This window comes from Ahaetulla prasina, chromosome 1, assembly GCF_028640845.1.
Source record: "Ahaetulla prasina isolate Xishuangbanna chromosome 1, ASM2864084v1, whole genome shotgun sequence".
NCBI classification, from domain to species: Eukaryota; Metazoa; Chordata; class Lepidosauria; order Squamata; family Colubridae; genus Ahaetulla; species Ahaetulla prasina.
Genome location: NC_080539.1, coordinates 141,541,766 through 141,565,522, shown reverse-complemented (window position 1 = coordinate 141,565,522; position 23,757 = coordinate 141,541,766). Strand labels below are relative to the sequence as shown.

General features: G+C 37.7%; 1 protein-coding gene across 2 annotated transcripts in view; it reads right to left on the bottom strand.

The window, feature by feature from the left end:
* BMP5 (bone morphogenetic protein 5) overlaps nucleotides 1-23,757 on the bottom strand; it is a 59,118-nt gene that overhangs the window by 10,998 nt on the left and 24,363 nt on the right. For both annotated transcript variants that reach the window (XM_058176911.1, XM_058176901.1), the window contains exon 3: nucleotides 15,203-15,342. In XM_058176911.1, the coding sequence (XP_058032894.1) occupies nucleotides 15,203-15,342 (140 nt within the window). The remainder of the gene's footprint in view (nucleotides 1-15,202; nucleotides 15,343-23,757) is intronic.

Genomic DNA, 23,757 nt, shown 5'->3' with positions numbered 1-23,757 from the left:
TTGTTTAGTTGAGACTGAATAGTCACTTTGTCAGATTAGAGACTCCCCTCCCGGGCATGTGTGTGGGGCAGAGGGGGAGGGGTGGAAGTGCGGAAAAAGAAAGAAAAAGTTGAAAAGGGAAAGTCCGAATGTAGACGTTGAAGTTGTATCCATCTGAATGTTGAATAAACAACCCCCAGGCTCTTAATAAAATTTATTTTGGCATCTTAAAGAATTGTGTGTCTCCCAATATTATGCAGAACCTTCAGAAAGTGAGACAGTACCATATGAAGCTAGGCAGCTGTACAGGGAGAAGAATTATCATGGCCCAGCCTTTAAATAGTAGTGTGTTAGTAAAGAAATGCTGAACTGAGTTCTAGGAGCAGCAACTCTCAGTAGAATTCTTCTGAACAATTGTTGGATCAACTAAAGAACAACTTTGGATGAAAAAGCCTATATCTTTTCAACTATGTCATGCTCTCAAGCTTGTTCTTAATTGGGCATGTCTAGTTTAATGAAAAGAAGAACTAGGGGTGACATGATAGCAGTGTTTCAGTATCTAAGGAACCACCACAAAGAAGAGGCACAAGCTATTCTCCAAAGCACCTGAAGGCAAGATAAGAAGCAATGGATGGAACATAATCAAGGAGAGAACCAACCTAAAACTAAGGAGAAATTTCCCGACAGTGAGAACAGTTTATCAGTGGAACAATGTGCCTCCAGAAATTGTGAGTGCTCCAACACTGGAGGTTTTTAAGAAGAGATCAGACAACCATTTGTTTGACATGGTATAGGGTTTCCTGCTTGAGCAGGAGGTTGGACTAGAAGACCTCCAAGGTCCCTTCCAACTCTATTATTCTATTATTCTGTTATTTTGTTCTGTTATTCTGTTGTTTTGTTTTGTTTTGTTCTCACTACAGAAAGAACTTAATAACAGTCCTAGGAGCAAGCCTTACTCAAGTTAGCCCAACGCTTTCTCCTTTTAAAGGCAGACTTACGGTGGCTCTTTGCCAGGGCTTGCATTTTTGAGAGAAACATCTATCATGGGCATCAATGAAAGAAGCGGCAGTTTGATTTGCGGTTAAAGCAGTTTCCATTCTACTTCCAGTGTAACAAATGCATTAATTCAGCTCTTTCCTGGCAGTCCTTTCGCAGCGAGACAGGGAGAGATTAGAAGTCTCAGCCAAATACCATACCTTGAATTGACCCACTTCAGTATATAAACACTTTTACAGTGTGTTTATTCAGATGTAGCACTTTAAATTGGGTTAAGATGTATCTAATGACAGATAACTGGGAAAGGATTTTTTTAAAAAAATGAAAATTAAACTTAGGAGCAGAATAACCGAGCACATATTCAGACAATTGTTAATTTGAGGGAACAAGGGAAATTCTGCAAAGGATGGAAGATAAAGGTTGGTGTGGGACTGTGTGCTAGATGCTCTGACACTGAATAATTGCATTCATTTTTGGCTCCTTCCCTCCATTTTTGTTTTCTTTTGGTGCAGGTTCAGTTTTAAAAAGTCATAATTTGTACACTTTTCCATACAGCAAACCAGTAGAAAAGAACACTGTGATTACTCAGTGGCATTCTTATTAGTAAAACAATTTTGAGTTCTAGGAAGCCACAGATGAGGGGTTGTCTAACACTGCTATTTTAAAAAAATCAACATTTTCCCAAAAGAGTTCTTAGAAAATAGAGTAAATATATTAACAATGTTAAGTACTCTAAATGTATTAATGTATATATTGTGCGATAAGCAAAAACAAGGAATATAAAGCCTTTAATGTAATGCAAACGCCCTTTAAAATAATACCAGGTTAGTAATAAGATAACAACAAAGATCCGACAAGTAATAGTTTATATAAATCCTTGAGATACGTAGAGGTACTCTTAAACAGCCATAAAGCAATTTATGTGGCTCTCTATCTTGTGTTTACTTGGTCTTTTGAAAAGCCAAGGTAGTCAGAGATTTTTTAAAAAATTTCTTGCTTTACAGTTATATCCAATTTTAATTTTGAGTGTACATTTCTATGAATGTGGGAAGAAATCCCGACAACTGTAGATATGATCTAAAGGTGAAAGATTTAAACAATCTAAAGAGAAACCAGAGTATAACTACAGATGGGGGGGGGCAACTATGGCCCCTTTACGACCTGTGGACTTCACAACTAAGCATGGCTGGTTCAGGAATTCTGGGAGTTGAAATCCACAGGTCATAAAAGAGCCCACCCCTGCTGTAGTTGAGAGTACATTCAGAATCACACAACTTAGAATTATAAATCTTACAGCAAAACTACTGAAGAATTTAATTCAGAATTATTCCAAAGATCTCAAAACTTCTCCAAAGTTGGCTATTTCATAACTGAAGCCTTTACTTATTGATTAAGAGCATTTTCCAAAGAGCTGGGCAACTAGTACCATGTGCCCGAGAGAGAGTTCTTCTTGTGTTCCAAAGCAGTGGTCACCAACCGGTGGTCGAGGGACCACTGGTGGTCCGTGATAAATTTTTGGTGGCCCGCAGAAAAATTATTTGCATTTTTTTATATTGCACTAAATACTATTTATCTTTTTTTTTAAAAAAATCATATTAGTGGTCCGCAGGATTTAAAATGATGAATTTAGTGGTCCCTGAGGTCCAAAAGATTGGTGACCCCTGTTCCAAAGGATAGACTCTTGCATACCAAATATCTTTGAATCCAGGGTTTCATTCAGAAGCATTTGTGATTAGGAGACTGATATTCAGAAAGTTCAATTTCCTTCTAACCAAGAGCAAGTCCTTGGACATAACTATTGTAGGGATTCCAATCTCACTTTACATAGTCTGATCAATACACATGTTATTGTGATTTATTAGTCCACTTTTTAAAGTGTATTCCTCAGTTGGAAGAGACTACTTATGGCTGAGAATCTGAGCCCCTGTTTCGTACAAGAACCCAAATTAAAGCACTCTTCACCAATAGGTCCTGAATTTAGGACAGGAACACTGCAACCATCTGTATATATGGTTGGGATTCTCCATTACAAAGAATTAGCACAACAAAAATGGTTACTTCTTGAGACTTTCGGTTGACGTCTTGGCAGGAACAGCTGGAAAATAGTGGAGCTCAGCCGGGCTCCATGAAATGCAGCCAGCAACTGTTTGCCGGGAGACCATATGGGGTTAATCTGCCCTGGAGGGGTGGTAAAGAAACGGCAATTTCCTCATTGATCCAAAAAGAGCTCTCCCAAATAGCAGCAGGGACGACGGACATCTTGGTCCGTCACAAACTGTGACAACCGGAACACTAAGATCTTGTGGTGGAGCGATGTGTGGACAGAGCAGTGAACCTGGGTGAGATAACTTCCAACTTTTACCCCAAAGATTTAACCCAAGTTAAAAATTTTAAAAACAATCTCCAAATAGTAAGAAAACAGCTATTGGATTTATGGAGGATTAAAGACTAAAAATTAAAGAGAAATACTAAAAATTAAAGACTCAGACACAAAAGAAATATTTAAAGGTTGTTTTAAAACACAGAAAACCTGGAAAAAGTGAAACGTGATTATTGGGAGAAATTGCTTTTCTAAACTCTATTTTCACCCCCCCATCCCGAATAGCTGACAGTCAGCTGTTTTAACTTTTACACTCTATTGAATGCTGGAATTGGGAGCGGGGGAGCCATCTATTGGAGGAAGAAGATTACTGCAACGGTGGAAATTTGACTGAAAGTGGTGAAAGGAGGGAAAATAAACAACACCTGGAAGGCTATTTGACCTTGACTTTATCTTAGAAGACGATTTGGAGGCTTGGAAATATCTATTGAGCTGTTTGAAGATTCTTAAAGCAACTGAACATAAATACCAAAACATTATTGAACTGTTCATTGAAAGGTAGATTTGAAAGATTTGAGGAAACCTGGTGGGTTAAGCTGGATTTGATTCACTAAAATCATTTGATAGATCATCCTACAAGGCAAAAGAAGAAAAGCGGGGTTGAGGGAGAGAGAAAGAAGAAAAGACAAATAAGACACTAAAATTTGGAAAATTGGGAAGGTATAAGTTAGAAACTATAAAGACTATAAAGTATATATTTATAGCTTTTAAGGACTAGAAAGCTAGGGGATTTGGAGGAATAATTCTGGGATTGAAAAAAATATTAATAATTGTTTTATTTTTGGAAGTTTTTAGATATTGGGACACTGGAATATTAGAGATATATTGAGTAATTTGTAATATATTAATTTGGTACAAAATGACTCAGCAGGAGACAATAGAGTTCTATGAAGAAATGTTAATGATTAGCTAAAAGTTTTTATGAAAGTGTGACAAAGAATCATAATGAGATGATGGGATTGTCTAAAGATAAAGAAGTGAGTATAGAAGACCCTCAACAATTGGTAGGAGAAGAGGAACAAAACAGTCAGAAGATAGATGAGAAATCAGAAGGAGTGGTGGAGGAGACAAATCAAAATAAGCTACACAAAAACAAAAACAATAAAAAGACAATAACAATAAAATCTAAGAATCAAATAGATAATTCCTTAAGAGCTTATATTAGCACAGAGGGGAAAAAAGAAGACTTCCCAAAAATAATGAAAGGGTTATGGATGAGCATCCAAATGATGCAGCAGAAGGAGATAAAGGGTAAGGCAGAGAGAACATTCACTCTATATAAAAATATTAGAAAGAAATATAGGATCCCAAAAGAGAAATATAAAGGAATCACCAAAAAGTCAATAAATGATGACATTCTAAAAAGGCTGAGAGATGACGGATAGAGACATACTGTAATATCTTGTAATAATGTGATTGTATTAAAACTAATAGAAACAAATAGAAAGTATAAACTGGGGAAATAGTAACATATATATAGATATATAATAGAATTTATTATAACCATATATATACTAAGGTTAGCAGGTGGAAGATTGTGATTAGGCATATTTAAATGTATTATTATGATTAACAGTGAGCAAAACATATAATGGAATTTATAGCTTTTAAAGACTTCAAATTCAGGGGACTCAGAGATATAATCCCAGGACTGATTAAATTTTATTAATAAATAGTTTTATTGGTGTTTGTAGAAAATGGAGATATTGGAAATATGGTGGAATTTGACCAATATTTAAAATATTAAAATATTGGGGACTTAACAGGGGTCAACAAATACATTATATGAAGAAATGTAATGGATGTTGAAATATATTTTTTGAGAAAGCGATAAAGAATTATAAAGAGAGAACAGTACTGTTTGTGGGGGGGATAAGTACAAATTGGGGGGAAAGTATTATACATATTGATACATAAAAGAATATATTATAATTATAATCAGCATGTTAAGGTTAGAAGTTGGAAGATAAAAACTATGTATATGTAATTGTATTATTATTGTTAGCACTGTGTAAAAAATGTATTGACCCAGTCATTACACTGTCCACAAAATATGTTGGCTGTTAAAGGAAACCCGTAAATAAAACATATACAAAAAAAAAAAAAGGTTACTTCTTGCATACTTGAAATGGAGTCCAGAAGAACAGGAGCTAGTATGGTTTCCCATGACTGAAAAGCTCTCCAGATAGTAAAAGCTAAAAAAATGTAGATGAGTGGGAAGGAGGAGTGGGAAGATTTTGGAGGACTTTGAGATCAATGGAATAATTCTAGTTTAAATACTGTAGTAGTTTCGCTGTAAAGGTTTATCACTCCAAGTTATATAAGTCTGAATTTACTTTCATCTACAGCTGTTGGGATTTATTTCCAAATATACAGACATCCACGTGCCTAAGTAAATAGAGTAAAATATAAAAGAATCACCAAAAAGTCAAAAAATGATGAAATTCTAAAAAGGCTGAGAGATGACGGATAGAGACAGAATATCTTGCAATACTGTGATTGTATTAAAAACTAACAGAAACAAATAAAAAGTATAAACTAGGGAAATAGTAACATATATATAGATATATAATAGAATTTATTATAACCATAAATATACTAAGATTAGGAGGTGGAAGATTGTGATTAGGCATTAGGCATTAGGCACAGTGTGCAAAAATATAATAGAATTTATAGCATTTAAAGACTATAAATTCAGGGGACTCAGAGATATAATCCCAGGACCGATTAAATTTTATTGATAAATGGTTTTATTGGTCTTTATAGAAAACTGAGATATTGGAAATATGATGGAAGTTGAGTAATACTTAAAGTATTAATATATTGGTGACTTAACAGGAATCAACAAACAGATTGTATGAAGAAATGTAATGGATGTTGAAATATATTTTTAAAGAAAGCAATAAAAAATTATAAAGAGAGAATAGTACTGTTTGTGGGGGATAAGTACAAGTTGGGGGGAAAGTATTATACATATCGATACATAAAATAATATGTTATGAGCATATTAAGGTTAGAAGTTGGAAGATAAAAACTATGTATAAGTAATTGTATTATTATGATTAACAGTGTGCAAAAATATAATAGAATTTATAGCATTTAAAGACTATAAATTCAGGGGACTCAGAGATATAATCCCAGGACCGATTAAATTTTATTGATAAATGGTTTTATTGGTCTTTATAGAAAACTGAGATATTGGAAATATGGTGGAATTTGACCAATATTTAAAATATTAATATATTGGTGACTTAACAGGAATCAACAAACAGATTGTATGAAGAAATGTAATGGATGTTGAAATATATTTTTAAAGAAAGCAATAAAAAATTATAAAGAGAGAATAGTACTGTTTGTGGGGGATAAGTACAAATTGGGGGGAAAGTATTATACATATTGATACATAAAATAATATAATTATAATGAGCACGTTAAGGTTAGAAGTTGGAAGATTAAAACGATGTATATGTAATTGTATTATTATTGTTAGCACTGTGTAAAAATGTAGATGAGTGGGAAGGAGGAGTGGGAAGATTTTGGAGGACTTTGAGATCAATGGAATAATTCTAGTTTAAATACTGTAGTAGTTTCGCTGTAAAGGTTTATCACTCCAAGTTATATAAGTCTGAATTTACTTTCATCTACAGCTGTTGGGATTTATTTCCAAATATACAGACATCCACGTGCCTAAGTAAATAGAGTAAAATATAAAGGGCCACTTGTCCACCCAAAGTGGGTGGAGGGACAGATTGTATGGATTGGACATTGTACCTTTATACCTTTGCATAGCCCAAATTTCCATATGAAATGAGAACTGCGTGAAACCATACTTCATTTCTATGCCTGCCTCAAAGTCTCACACATGAACCCATACTGAGAATTAATTCACTTTGGATTAAAAGAAAAAAAGAAAAGCTAATCATAACTATTGCCAAAAAAACTATTTTAAAAAAATAGGTATTTTTCCTCTCTGAAGCCAGAATTACATTACATTAATGTGACAGAGTTGTTTTGCGGTTTTATCCGTACATGTTGACAATGATATTTCAAAAGCTATGTAATGTAATCCTTCTGAAAGATTTATGAACATTTCAGAATGTTTTACTGTACACATTCCTTCAGTACAGCAGGATATATTGTTCAAAACGTAAAAACGATGCAATCGTGTCACAAAATGTACTCTTGAAATACTAGAACCAACTTTTCAATACAATATACTTCCACTATGAATGAAGTGTTGTAAGGTTTCTTTTGATTCCAACTGGACTTCATTGTAATAATCATAAAGATATGACGGCACAGGGAATAAATATGATCCCTTCATAATTATTTTGGGTCACAGAAAAAAAAGAGGTACAACTCTTTGAAACAGATAGACGTCTTTTCAAAGTTGAAATGTTGCTGCCTTCTGTATTAGAAGTGTTCTATCTCAGTGTGGTCTTTTACCAAACACACTAAACTTTCTGGTGTATGATATCAAGTTAGGTCTCATATCCCCATAATTAGTTCTTATATGGACTACAGTATTTGTATTCTGGCCTCTATATTAAGAATGTTTTGGACTACATCTCTGAATGTTTAAACATGATTTCATATATAAGTAGTTCTTGCTTTAAAAAAGTACTTAGGATTGGAATTTCCATTGCTAAGTGATGACGTTGTGAAGTAGATGCTATGCTGCTTAACAATGGTAATTCCAGCAGTCCCAGTTATTGTCATTAAGTGAATCACCATGAGTTGTTAAGCACATACTTACAAATTTCCAACTACCAGCTGACTTCCCTATTGACTTTGCTTCTGGGAAGCTGGCAGAGAGAAGGCTGCAAATTGCAATCGCATGACCACAGGAACTGGAAATCTGGGCTAATCACGTGATTGTGGGGATGCTGCGATAGCCAGAATTTTGAAGATTGTTCGAAGTATCACTTTTTCAGCTTGGTTGCAAGTTCAAACTGAATGAGTGGTTGCTAAATGAGGACGGCCTATAGAGAGTCAGAAATATATTTGACAGGGATGGAGAATAATTTGCTATGTGTATTGTTGTTGTTGTTGTTAGTTGCGAAGTCATGTCCGACCCATTGCGGTTCCATGGACAACTTTCCTCCAGGCCTTCCTGTCCTCTACTATCCCCCATTGCTAAATATAATAAATGAGAAAGATAGAATGCCAACTTGGTCGGCTATGGTAAATAGACTCAAAATGGAAGAATACACACACTGGTAGTTGTTTTTTTTAAGTACCTAAGATTAATTATTAGTAGGGACAATACAGTATGCAGAAATAGAAAGCTGTAAGCCAAATAAAACAAACAACAAGCCACAGCTGTCAGATTTAACAATCCACAAATGTCTTAAGGTGGTGCCTTTTACGTAAATCACTACAGGGTGAGAGGCCAAAGGGAAAACTAAAATCTCATAGTAAGAGCATTCCCTGGGGAAACTGATACAATTTTAGCTATTTTCCCCCTAGTGACTTACAGTATACTATTTTCATCACTTAGCCATCACTGAAGTGATATAAAGTCTGTCCTCATGGATGTTACTTTGACAGATAGAAATTGGAAGAATGTACCCTGTTTCCCCCAAAATAAGACATCCCCTGATAATAAGGCCAACCGGGCTTTTGAGTGCATGGTAATAAGGCCAAGCGCTTAATTCAGGGTTCAAAAAAATATAAGACAGTCTTTTTTGGGGGGAAACACGGATAGAAGATACCATAAGTCACTTGTGAGAAATGACCATCCAGACAATCTTAAATGCTTATGCCATAGATACAGTTCATGTACTTTGAAACTCAGAGCCAAATCTGATCTGGCACGCTAATAATCTATAATTAGATGTAGTTTTTCTTTTATTGTTTGTTTTAAGGTGAAGGATTAATGGGGGGGATGGACCAAGAGAAGGAGAATTCAGACTGGATCTCTAGGAAGAATTACTCCTTCTTCCAAATCCCATTTTCCCAATAAATGCCCTACCTTTCGTATCTACCCATAGCATCTTTGTGGTGAGATGGGCGATAGATAGATAGATAGATAGATAGATAGATAGATAGATAGATAGATAGATAGATAGATAGACAGACAGACAGACAGACAGACAGACAGACAGACAGACAGACAGATAGAATTGCTTTCACACCCAGGAAAATCATACCGATGCATGTCAGATTCTCATTATAAAAACCAGACAGTAGTGATTTATAATAACAATAATAATAACAGAGTTGGAAGGGACTTTGGAGGTCTTCTAGTCCAACCCCCTTAGGCAGGAAACCCTACACCATTTCAGACAAATGGTTATCCGACATTTTCTTAAAAAAATCCAGTGTTGGAGCATTTACAACTTCTGTAGGCAAGTTGTTCCACTGATTAATTGGAAATTTCTCCTTAGTTCTAAGTTGCATCTCTCCTTGATTAGTTTCCACCCATTGCTTCTTGTTCTACCCTCAGGTGCTTTGGAGAATAGTTTGACTCCCTCTTCTTTGTGGCAACCTCTGAGATATTGGAACACTGCTATCATGTCTCCCCTAGTCCTTCTTTTCATTAAACTAGGCATACCGAATTCTTGCAACCGTTCTTCATATGTTTTAACCTCCAGTCCCCTAATCATCTTTGTTGCTCTTCTCTGCACTCTTTCTAGAGTCTCAGCATCTTTTTTACATTGTGGCAACCAAAACTGAATGCAATATTCCAAGTGTGGCCTTACCAAGGCATTATAAAGTGGTATTAACACGTGATCTTGATTCTATCCCTCTGTTTATGCAGCCCAGAACTGTGTTGGCTTTTTTGGCAGCTGCTGCACACTGATGGCTCATATCTAAATGGTTGTCCACTAGGACTCCAAGACTCACAGTTACTACTATTGAGCAAGGTACCACATATCCGGTACCTGTGCATTTTGTTTTTTTGGCCTAAATGTAGAACCTCACTTTTTTCATATTATTTTTATAAGAAAATAATAGAGAAAGCCTATTTCCTCAACCACTATCAAGCTCATAATCAGGTTCCAGTCTATTCCTTGCCTCCTTTTAGAAAAATGTGTACATTTCTCACAGTCTAATTTTCTTTGGGCCCTGGCTATACAAATTAAATCTGGTGCCTACAGATATTAGAAGAAATAAATCCATTATTAACTGTTACAAATTAATCTAACATTTGAATGTGTTTAACCTACAATTTAGGATGAGATGGAAACATAGAAAATGTAACATAAAAATCAGATTTATTTCTTTTTCTTTTTAAATCATACATTGCAGCATGGGTGCTAAAACAATGGGGCTATATCAAAAGCTACACAAGGAAAAAATAATAAAAGAGGCTTTTTCAGATGGTTTCTACATCTGCATATATTTTAACACTTCCATTCATCAGCTGACCTCTCACCTTCTGTATCAGTTGGAAGTGATGGTTTCTCCTGTAAAATCACAACTCCCTCTAGCCTAAAATGTACACTATAACAGAACCCAGTGGACCACTACAAAGATATATGCAGACATTTAGAAAAGAGAATTAGAAAAAGCATGATCCTTTCTTAATTTAGCACAGCCCTAGGGAAACAATAAGTTATATGTTGACAGACTCCGTATGTGTTATGTTGCTCTTTAGACCTACAATTCAATATAAAATGTGTTTTTAGAAAAATGTGTACATTTCTCACAGTCTAATTTTCTTTGGGCCCTGGCTATACAAATTAAATCTGGTGCCTACAGATATTAGAAGAAATAAATCCATTATTAACTGTTACAAATTAATCTAACATTTGAATGTGTTTAACCTACAATTTAGGATGAGATGGAAACATAGAAAATGTAACATAAAAATCAGATTTATTTCTTTTTCTTTTTAAATCATACATTGCAGCATGGGTGCTAAAACAATGGGGCTATATCAAAAGCTACACAAGGAAAAAATAATAAAAGAGGCTTTTTCAGATGGTTTCTACATCTGCATATATTTTAACACTTCCATTCATCAGCTGACCTCTCACCTTCTGTATCAGTTGGAAGTGATGGTTTCTCCTGTAAAATCACAACTCCCTCTAGCCTAAAATGTACACTATAACAGAACCCAGTGGACCACTACAAAGATATATGCAGACATTTAGAAAAGAGAATTAGAAAAAGCATGATCCTTTCTTAATTTAGCACAGCCCTAGGGAAACAATAAGTTATATGTTGACAGACTCCGTATGTGTTATGTTGCTCTTTAGACCTACAATTCAATATAAAATGTGTTTTTAGCAGAAAATCAGCCATATTTCATGCAGAAATGATGACTCTGATACCAAATTCCATTTTCAAAGGAAAAATAATGGATTTCAATATTATGTTGACTTTTTTTTTTTGTTTTCACCAAGAAGGAAATGCAAAACTATGATGAGCAGGTATGTTTTTCATACTCTAGTTTTATTTTCTACATCTTTTCCAATATACTGCAATTTCAAACAATCTTTTTATCCCTTTTATCTGTTTTAAAATTAAAAATCACAGACCCAATTAAAATCCAAAAGGAACATATTTTAATTCAACAAGAGGATTCAATCCAGCCTCATAATCAACTAAATAAAAGAAGGTCTAGGGTGTTGGAAGCACTAAAGCTAAGAGAAATAGTTCCTGGGTTTTGTTGCTGACACATTGCAAGTTAATCAGAATTATACTAGTATGACAAACAAAGGTGCAGATTACATTGTATGGAGCCTGAGGACATGCTTGTGAAAATCAGCACTATTTAATTCTGCATACATTAGATATGCAGTATCTCAGTAGAATCTGGTTCTGCATTTCTTATGTTATTTTAATCACTAATAGAAAATTTGTTCAAAGATTATCTATTCATTTTTCTTAAACATTTACACCTACTTATTATCCTACAGATCTCAGGATCTGCTTTAATCCATAAATCACAGAGGATAAAACGCTCACATAAAATAAAAATAAATGATCGCTTAAAAGATTAAAGAGCAATAGCCGTAATACAATACTAGACAATTTTGGGAGGACCAATGTCTCTCAATACTGAATGCTTGAGTAAAACCAAGTATTTCCCTGATGCTAAAAACCAGGGAAATTTAACACCTTCCTTCCATCAGTAGCACAACACAAGTGGTCTGCCCATGTTAATGAAATAAATGACTCTCTCCATAAATCTGGATTCTCTTCCTTCTGCCCATAGCACTATCTATGTGCTATGATTCCTTCTACCCATAGCACTACCATAGCCAGGGGTGTCCATCTTTGGCAACTTTAAAACTTGTAGACTTCAATTCCCAGAATTCCTCAGAATGGCTGGCTGGGGAATTCTGGGAGTTGAAGTCCACTGGTCTTAAAGTTGCGAAGTTGGACATCTCTGATCAAAGCCCACATGTGTCAAGCCAATGATTTATTTATTTATTTATTTATTATTTCAACTTTTATACCGCCCTTCTCCCGAAGGACTCAGGGCGGTTTACAGCCAAGTAAAAGCAATAATAAAAAAGTTAAGAGCAATTTTAAAAAACTAATTTTAAATTGGCCAAAATGTAAAAATTTGCTAAAACCCATTAAAAACTAATTAAAACTATTAAAAACTATTAGGCCAGTCCTGCTCGCTGAAATAAAAGAGTCTTCAGCTCACGTCGGAAGGCTCGGAGGTCAGAGAGTTGGCGCAACATTGGAGGTAGTTCATTCCAGAGGGCTGGGGCCCCCACAGAGAAGGCCCTCCCCCTGGGGGTCGCCAGCCGACATTGTATGGCCGACGGCACCCTGAGGAGACCCTCTCTATCGGAGCGCACTGGTCGATGGGAGGCCACCGGTGGCAGCAGGAGGTCCCGTAAGTATCCTGGTCCTAAGCCATGGAGCGCTTTAAAGATGGTCACTAACACCTTAAATTGCACCCGGAAGACAACTGGAAGCCAGTGCAGCCCGCACAGGATAGGTGTTATATGGGAGCCTCAAGCCGCTCCCACTATCACCCATGCGGCTGCATTCTGGACCAGTTGAAGCCTCCGGGTACCCTTCAAGGGAGCCCCATGTAGAGAGCGTTGCAGTAGTCCAGACAGGAAGTGACGAGGGCATGAGTGACCATGCACAGAGCATCCCGGTCCAGGAAGGGACGCAACTGGCGTATCAGGTGAACCTGATAAAAAGCCCCTCTGGCGACGGCCGTCATATGGTCTTCTAACGACAGCCGTGTATCCAGGAGGATGCCAAGATTGCGGACCTTCCCCGTGGGGGCCAACAACTCACCCCCCACAGTCAGTGATGGAATCAACTGATTATACCGGGATGCCGGCATCCATGATAAAATGAGGCAGCATCTTGGCAATCATGGAAGCTGGGAACCCCTAAACTTAGCATGCACGTTAAATTCTCCAAAAGGACCATTCTGAAATTTTCTACTTCAGCTAACCTGACTATTTATTTATTTATTTATTTATTTATTTATTTATTTATTTATTTTTTATTTCTATAGATTTGATATACTAAGTGATTTCATCTCCCACAGTTCAATTCTATGACCATGTAAGTATTGCAGATGTAACAGAAATTCTAAGAGTTGCATGCAAAGTATCACATAACCCCGGGACACTGCAACCGTCATGAACGTGAGTCAATTTGAAGCATCCAAATGTAAATCAGGGCTTATGACCATGGGCATGCTGCTATGGTCATAAGTGTGAAAAATGATCATAAGTTACTTTTTTTTTAATGCCCTTGCAACTTTGAACAGTTGCTAAGAAAACAGTTGTAAATCGAGGATTACCTGTATTTTCCAAATATGTTAGATACTGTGTTTCCCAGAAAATAAGACCCTGTCTTATATTTTTTTGAACCCCCGAAATAAGTGCTTGGCTTTATTTTGGGGGATGTCTTATTTTAGGGGAAACAGGGTATGTAGTTCATAGTTCTTTCTGGAAACCAAGTCCAAGGTTATGATTTTACCCATTTTTTCCTACTGGAATATTTGCATTAAAAATTACTTATGGTGAGGAACATAGATGTAGCAAATCTCATCATAAAGTTCATTCATGGCTTCATATCCTAACTCAAAACAGAGGAGGTCCTATATACTGCATATAGATTAAAAAAGTAAATGTAGCTCTTGGTTCTCTAAAAATAAATACAGCCGAGCCGTATAGTATACCCCTTGTTGCAGCTAAATTAAACTTGGCTTCCTTTATTCATGGTTCAGGGCAGCAAGTATTTTTTCCTGTAAATTGTGCATGTAATTCTTGCATTTGCTCCTCTATAGTGATTAACTGAACTAATCATTTACATGATGAAATTGGAAAATTGGATACCTGTGAATTTTCCTTCTGGCAACCTCACTGGACAGCTTGAGTACAAGAGATGAGTTGTTCAACCTTCCAACCACTAGGAGAAAAAGACTCCGGGTAGAGGCTGAAAACAGACATGCCGGTATTAGGAACCACCGCTCTGTTCTCAGTCCAAACCAATATCCTATTTTCTTTTTCCAGACTTGTGGGGTTGGGTGGATAGAGTGGCCAAGATAGTTGCAGAGGTGATAGAGGCTTTGATCAGGGCTGACCTGAATTTACACACTATGTAGATGTTTAGAAGAATAAATGTTCCATGTCAGTTGGATCATTCCCTTATGGAGGAGGCAAGCTAAGCCACGCACTGTCTTTTACAATACTGTCTTTAACAGCACCTCCTATTTAAACAGCTGTCCAGACTAAACTTTGTAAAGATAAAGAGCTACGCTAAGGAAGAACGAAGCAGGAGCTGAAGTTATTCATCAACCATGAATGGCTGAAAGAATAGGCACACAAAAAGGACCCTCAGCACAATCTCCCTTACTCTGATAGCACATATTTTGTTCAACTTAAATAGAATCTTTCTAAATTTGCATCTCTGCACAGAGTTGCAACCCTAAATTATTCTGTGGGTCAATCACCCAGTGGTTGCTGGTCACAGTGATATCAAACACAAGCCAGCCAATATGAGGAGCTTGAGCTCGTTTTGAATCTAATAGGAACAGGTCCGCATCCCTAGTATAGAAAGAAAGAGGAAATAAAAATGCATAATACTTATGTCATTGGAATTAACGTTACCAGTAAACACTGATTCTGACTATGGCACAGCAAGGCAGACAATCTACATACATATGACTTCACATGTTGGAAATGAAAGGCAGTGATCCACAAACTAATTAAATTTCAGCGCTTCAAATTAATTTCTCCAAAATAATTTTGTGTTGGCATTAATAAACCCAAACCTTTATAATTTTTATTTTTTTATTTCTATAGATTTGATATACTAAGTGATTTCATCTCCCACAGTTCAATTCTATGACCATGTAAGTATTGCAGATGTAACAGAAATTCTAAGAGTTGCATGCAAAGTATCACATAACCCCGGGACACTGCAACCGTCATGAACGTGAGTCAATTTGAAGCATCCAAATGTAAATCAGGGCTTATGACCATGGGCATGCTGCTATGGTCATAAGTGTGAAAAATGATCATAAGTTACTTTTTTTTTAATGCCCTTGCAACTTTGAACAGTTGCTAAAGTGAGAAATTTATTAAGTGAGTTTGCCCCATTTTACAACTTTTCTTGCCACATTTGCTAAGTGAATCATTGCAGTAAATAAATTAGTAACATGGTTGTTAAGTGAATCTGCTTTCTCCATTGACTTTGCTTGTCAGAAGGTTGCAAAAGGTGATCACATAACCCCGGGACACTGCAACCGTCATGAACGTGAGTCAATTTGAAGCATCCAAATGTAAATCAGGGCTTATGACCATGGGCATGCTGCTATGGTCATAAGTGTGAAAAATGATCATAAGTTACTTTTGTTTTAATGCCCTTGCAACTTTGAACAGTTGCTAAGAAAACAGTTGTAAATCGAGGATTACCTGTATTTTCCAAATATGTTAGATACTGTGTTTCCCAGAAAATAAGACCCTGTCTTATATTTTTTTGAACCCCCAAAATAAGTGCTTGGCTTTATTTTGGGGGATGTCTTATTTTAGGAAACAGGGTATGTAGTTCATAGTTCTTTCTGGAAACCAAGTCCAAGGTTATGATTTTACCCATTTTTTCCTACTGGAATATTTGCATTAAAAATTACTTATGGTGAGGAACATAGATGTAGCAAATCTCATCATAAAGTTCATTCATGGCTTCATATCCCAACTCAAAACACAGGAGGTCCTATATACTGCATATAGATTAAGAAAGTAAATGTAGCTCTTGGTTCTCTAAAAATAAATACAGCCGAGCCGTATAGTATACCCCTTGTTGCAGCTAAATTAAACTTGGCTTCCTTTATTCATGGTTCAGGGCAGCAAGTATTTTTTCCTGTAAATTGTGCATGTAATTCTTGCATTTGCTCCTCTATAGTGATTAACTGAACTAATCATTTACATGATGAAATTGGAAAATTGGATACCTGTGAATTTTCCTTCTGGCAACCTCACTGGACAGCTTGAGTACAAGAGATGAGTTGTTCAACCTTCCAACCACTAGGAGAAAAAGACTCCGGGTAGAGGCTGAAAACAGACATGCCGGTATTAGGAACCACCGCTCTGTTCTCAGTCCAAACCAATATCCTATTTTCTTTTTCCAGACTTGTGGGGTTGGGTGGATAGAGTGGCCAAGATAGTTGCAGAGGTGATAGAGGCTTTGATCAGGGCTGACCTGAATTTACACACTATGTAGATGTTTAGAAGAATAAATGTTCCATGTCAGTTGGATCATTCCCTTATGGAGGAGGCAAGCTAAGCCACGCACTGTCTTTACAATACTGTCTTTAACAGCACCTCCTATTTGAACAGCTGTCCAGACTAAACTTTGTAAAGATAAAGAGCTACGCTAAGGAAGAACGAAGCAGGAGCTGAAGTTATTCATCAACCATGAATGGCTGAAAGAATAGGCACACAAAAGGACCCTCAGCACAATCTCCTTACTCTGATAGCACATATTTTGTTCAACTTAAATAGAATCTTTCTAAATTTGCATCTCTGCACATGAATGGTTTTGTTTTTGCAAATCCATCTCCCTTTTGTATTTCTATTAATGATGTATCCCTTTTTGGACAATGATACAGCATCACCAGAGTCTTATCTAATCAGCAAAACATTGCCATAGCACTGACTTTTTAACCAGACTTTTTAACCAGACTTTTTAACCAGACTTTTTAACCAGACTTTTTAACCAGACTTTTTAACCAGACTTTTTAACCAGACTTTTTAACCAGACTTTTTAACCAGACTTTTTAACCAGACTTTTTAACCAGACTTTTTAACCAGACTTTTTAACCAGACTTTTTAACCAGAATGAGCAGGCTCATGAGCTAGTTCTACTGCTGAGCATGCCCCTTTAAGCCCTGGGTTCCCATCATGGTACCCACAAGTATTGCCCTTGGTCTCTCTACCTCTTTTATGTTCCACTTGATTACCTATTGTAAAGAAAAACAAATAAAAGGAATTTATTGCATGTATCATCATGTAGTTGGGTTGTTGTAATATGTTCTGTGTGGGATAGTCTATGGCCGTGATGGCAAACCTATGGCATATGTGCCAGAGGTGGCACGCAGCACCCTCTCCGATGGCACACAAGCTGTTGCCCAGTTCAGCTCTGCTGCACATGCGTGGTCGCGGGCTCATGCAGGGGGCTGTGAGCATATGCGCAGCGGGGTGGGGGCATGCACAGGGGCCATGCGAGGGTCAGGGGGCATGCGCAGGGGGCACCCGCACATTGGGCACTTGGTCTGGAAAAGGTTAGCCATCACTGGTCTATGGAAATGACTCAAAAACTACAACTGGACCAGAATGTAGTACCTAGCCTGTTGGAAAATAATAATCATTTTGAAATTAATGCATTTTTAACAATAAGGTTCTGGGTCCATTTCAAAGAGATTATTACCCGCAGAGCCCTATATACTATTGTTCTTCTATATATCAGATATATAGATGCCTGTGAAGACTTTCTAAGGATCTCCCCTCCTCAAGGTGTGAGCCACATGGTAGGCGTTTTCTATAATAGTCCTGAAGATGCATCACCTTCTCCTTGGCATTCTGCAAAGCAGTTCAAACTTTATTCCATCAATGCTTTGATTCTAATTAATTATGAGTGGACATTTGAAGGGGGGGGTTACTTAGTTTAATTATATTGTTTGTATATCATGCTTTGTCATAGATCACCCATAATCATTAAATTGGAGTGGATTACAGAAATCTCAAATTGACAAATCAATACATCCCAAAGGCATTTTCAGAAAATAAAGATTACAAAGGGTTACAGCTCAGTGCTTCATTCAGAGGTATTTATTTATAAAATTTATTGGTTGCCCATCTTACCACAAGGTAACTAAGTATGTCCACCTGCCCAGAAAAATGATACACGTAGGCTGGATAGGTGGATATTACTTCCACTTAAGGCATCCTGCAGGTTTAGGGAAAATAAGAACTTCACATATCCCATTACCTATGGTAACTGGATATTGTGATTTGTTATGTCCCCCAAAGTAAACATTGTGTGAGTGTGTCTTTGGTATTTTCTCAGAATTTTAAATGGTTTCACAACATGAAAAGCGTCAGGAACTGTGATTTAAGGACATGTGCAAACATGTGGAAAACTCTTAAAAATATCACCAGCTATGGCAAACCTATGGCATGTGCGCCAGAGGTGGCACGCAGCACCCTCTGATGGCACACAAGCTGTTGCCCCAGTTCAGCTCTGCTGCACATGCGTGGTCGCGGGCTCATGCAGGGGCTGTGAGCATATGCGCAGAGGGGTGGGGGCATGCACAGGGGCCATGCGAGGGTCAGGGGCATGCGAGGGGCACCCCAAAATAAGTGCTTGGCTTTATTTTGGGGGATGTCTTATTATTTTGGGTCACGTGGAACAAGACGGGGCTTCTCTTGCCATCTTACCTGATTTCCAGCTCTATCTCCCTAACCCTAACCAGAGGAAATGGCGGGGACCGGCTGCGCATGCATTTAAATATTTTCAGGGAGGACTTATTTTGGGGTGTGTGTGTTATTTTAGCGCATGCACTCAAAAGCCCAATTGGGCTTATTATCAGGGGATGTCTTATTTTAGGGGAAACAGGGTATGTAGTTCATAGTTCTTTCTGGAAACCAAGTCCAAGGTTATGATTTTACCCATTTTTTCCTACTGGAATATTTGCATTAAAAATTACTTATGGTGAGGAACATAGATGTAGCAAATCTCATCATAAAGTTCATTCATGGCTTCATATCCCAACTCAAAACACAGGAGGTCCTATATACTGCATATAGATTAAGAAAGTAAATGTAGCTCTTGGTTCTCTAAAAATAAATACAGCCGAGCCGTATAGTATACCCCTTGTTGCAGCTAAATTAAACTTGGCTTCCTTTATTCATGGTTCAGGGCAGCAAGTATTTTTTCAAAACTAGTCCTGTAAATTGTGCATGTAATTCTTGCATTTGCTCCTCTATAGTGATTAACTGAACTAATCATTTACATGATGAAATTGGAAAATTGGATACCTGTGAATTTTCCTTCTGGCAACCTCACTGGACAGCTTGAGTACAAGAGATGAGTTGTTCAACCTTCCAACCACTAGGAGAAAAAGACTCCGGGTAGAGGCTGAAAACAGACATGCCGGTATTAGGAACCACCGCTCTGTTCTCAGTCCAAACCAATATCCTATTTTCTTTTTCCAGACTTGTGGGGTTGGGTGGATAGAGTGGCCAAGATAGTTGCAGAGGTGATAGAGGCTTTGATCAGGGCTGACCTGAATTTACACACTATGTAGATGTTTAGAAGAATAAATGTTCCATGTCAGTTGGATCATTCCCTTATGGAGGAGGCAAGCTAAGCCACGCACTGTCTTTTACAATACTGTCTTTAACAGCACCTCCTATTTAAACAGCTGTCCAGACTAAACTTTGTAAAGATAAAGAGCTACGCTAAGGAAGAACGAAGCAGGAGCTGAAGTTATTCATCAACCATGAATGGCTGAAAGAATAGGCACACAAAAAGGACCCTCAGCACAATCTCCCTTACTCTGATAGCACATATTTTGTTCAACTTAAATAGAATCTTTCTAAATTTGCATCTCTGCACATGAATGGTTTTGTTTTTGTTTTTTGCAAATCCATCTCCCTTTTGTATTTCTATTAATGATGTATCCCTTTTTTGGACAATGATACAGCATCACCAGAGTCTTATCTAATCAGCAAAACATTGCCATAGCACTGACTTTTTAACCAGACTTTTTAACCAGAATGAGCAGGCTCATGAGCTAGTTCTACTGCTGAGCATGCCCCTTTAAGCCCTGGGTTCCCATCATGGTACCCACAAGTATTGCCCTTGGTCTCTCTACCTCTTTTATGTTCCACTTGATTACCTATTGTAAAGAAAAACAAATAAAAGGAATTTATTGCATGTATCATCATGTAGTTGGGTTGTTGTAATATGTTCTGTGTGGGATAGTCTATGGCCGTGATGGCAAACCTATGGCATGTGTGCCAGAGGTGGCACGCAGCACCCTCTCTGATGGCACACAAGCTGTTGCCCCAGTTCAGCTCTGCTGCACATGCGTGCGTGCCTGCCACTGGCCAGCTGGTCTTCGGGTCTCTGCCACATATGCATGGGGAGCGGGCCATGTGCAGGGGACGAGTGCGCATGCACAGCCGGAGGGGTGGGCATGTGCACACATGCATGGTCGCGGGGCTCATGCAGGGGGCTGTGAGCATATGCGCAGAGGGGTGGGGGCATGCACAGGGGCCATGCGAGGGTCAGGGGGCATGCGCAGGGGGCACCCGCACATTGGGCACTTGGTCTGGAAAAGGTTAGCCATCACTGGTCTATGGAAATGACTCAAAAACTACAACTGGACCAGAATGTAGTACCTAGCCTGTTGGAAAATAATAATCATTTTGAAATTAATGCATTTTTAACAATAAGGTTCTGGGTCCATTTCAAAGAGATTATTACCCGCAGAGCCCTATATAGTATTGTTCTTCTATATATCAGATATATAGATGCCTGTGAAGACTTTCTAAGGATCTCCCCTCCTCAAGGTGTGAGCCACATGGTAGGCGTTTTCTATAATAGTCCTTAAGATGCGTCACCTTCTCCTTGGCATTCTGCAAAGCAGTTCAAACTTTATTCCATCAATGCTTTGATTCTAATTAATTATGAGTGGACATTTGAAGCGGGGGTTTACTTAGTTTAATTATATTGTTTGTATATCATGCTTTGTCATAGATCACCCATAATCATTAAATTGGAGTGGATTACAGAAGTCTCAAATTGACAAATCAATACATCCCAAAGGCATTTTCAGAAAATAAAGATTACAAAGGGTTACAGCTCAGTGCTTCATTCGGAGGTATTTATTTATAAAATTTATTGGTTGCCCATCTTACCACAAGGTAACTAAGTATGTCCACCTGCCCAGAAAAATGATATACGTAGGCTGGATAGGTGGATATTACTTCCACTTAAGGCATCCTGCAGGTTTAGGGAAAATAAGAACCTCACATATCCCATTACCTATGGTAACTGGATATTGTGATTTGTTATGTCCCCCAAAGTAAACATTGTGTGAGTGTGTCTTTGGTATTTTCTCAGAATTTTAAATGGTCTCACAACATGAAAAGCATCAGGAACTGTGATTTAAGGACATGTGCAATGAATTATGCTACTGGAGGCCTGGCTCTGTGTCTGGACTACACCATTACGTATGGCTGAGAACTATATTTTCTTCCTATGGAGATTCTCAGTCATCCAGGTAATGGTTGTCCCAAAGGTGCTTTTTCAAGAGGCAATTGGACTTCCTTGTTTTTCTTTGAAGACATTTTGCTTCTCATCCAAGAAGCTTTTTCAGCTCTGACTGGAAGGTCACCATCCCCTCCCCCCCGTTCCCCACCATCCAGTCAGAGCTGAAGAAGCTTCTTGGGTGAGAAATGAAACAGCTTCAAAGAAAAGCAAGAAAGTCCAACTGCCTCTATTTTCTTCAATTTAAAGGAGCTTCTAATATGAACCCAATTCAATCAATTCTATTTTCTAGCCATGTCACCAGTTAGTTATACAGCATCTTTTTCTGAGGACAAGTAAACTGGGCTGTTAAAAATCTAGCAGCTGCATTTAATGTTATTAATTCTGGCTAGTTTTTACGGTTGGTGGCATGACAAAGATGTGTAAAGTAAAATAGGGCATGGCTCACTTAACAGCTGTCTTGCTTTAGGAATGGAAATGTTCTGCTCAATTGTGGTTGTAAGTCGAGGACTCCTGTGATGCTTGTAAGGGGAACTTAATAGCTTTCCTGTGGGTGATGTTTACTATCTGTTTACTATTTTTTGAGCAATTTTACCCTACAGATTTAGATGTTTCTATGAGAGACAGGGTTGTCTCTCATAGACAACTGCTATGAGAACAGCGTTCCGTGTGCCTTTGGTGTTAAGTCATGCCGGCCACATGACCACGGAGACGTCTTCGGACAGCGCTGGCTCTTTGGCTTTGAAACGGAGATGAGCACCGCCCCCTAGAGTCAGCAACGACTAGCACGTATGTGCGAGGGGAACCTTTACCTTTACCTTTATGAGAGAAAATGGGTGAGGGAGAAGCAAGTTTCTAACACCACCTGCACCCAGACATAAACCTCTAAATGAAAAAAAGAAAGAAAAAAAGAAAACATGCAGAAACTCTTTGAAGTGGAGAAAATGCAACAAAGCACCTGAGGTGGAGAAAGGGAATATCTCATTAGCAGCTACCCAGTTCTACATCACAAACACATGGAACAAGCAAAAACCAAAGCTAGGATACCAACATGATTGAGAGGGGGACAATAATTAAAGGTGAGTAATAGCTGAGAGTCAGATGCATGCAAGCCCAGAATATGACGTGATGTAGCAACCCACAAACCACACTGAAAAGTCTAAAAGGCCCTTCAAATTCTAAGTAGACCATCTACATCTATAGTAAACCTACTCTGGCAATTTTAAAAAAGTGTTTTTGTGTTTTGTTTATAGGAAGTGCTTAGCCAAAATAAGCCCTTTAAATAGCTACTATGGTTATTACCGTATCTACTCTAGCTGTAAGTAAATAAAATGCCTACAAGTTGCTGCACTAAATTCTACCCCATTCAGAAGCTATTTTTTTCCTTGAAAAATGAGCATCTTTATGACCTGATATTCTCAGCCACCAATCTAAAACCTGCCATTTGATTTCATACTGGGATTTTTTCTTGCTCTTCCATATGAAGGAAGGGAAAAAGCTCTCATCCAACAAGGACTAGATATTGCCAAAAGACAAATGAAAGTACTTGCATGTGTAAAGAGTGGATTCCTAACACACAAATAGGCAAAGGCTGTATACAATTCACAGGAAAACATCACCAATAGCTAAATGAATAGGATGGACTTCTTTCTACTTCAGAGATCTTAAAGGAAAATTCACAGGTA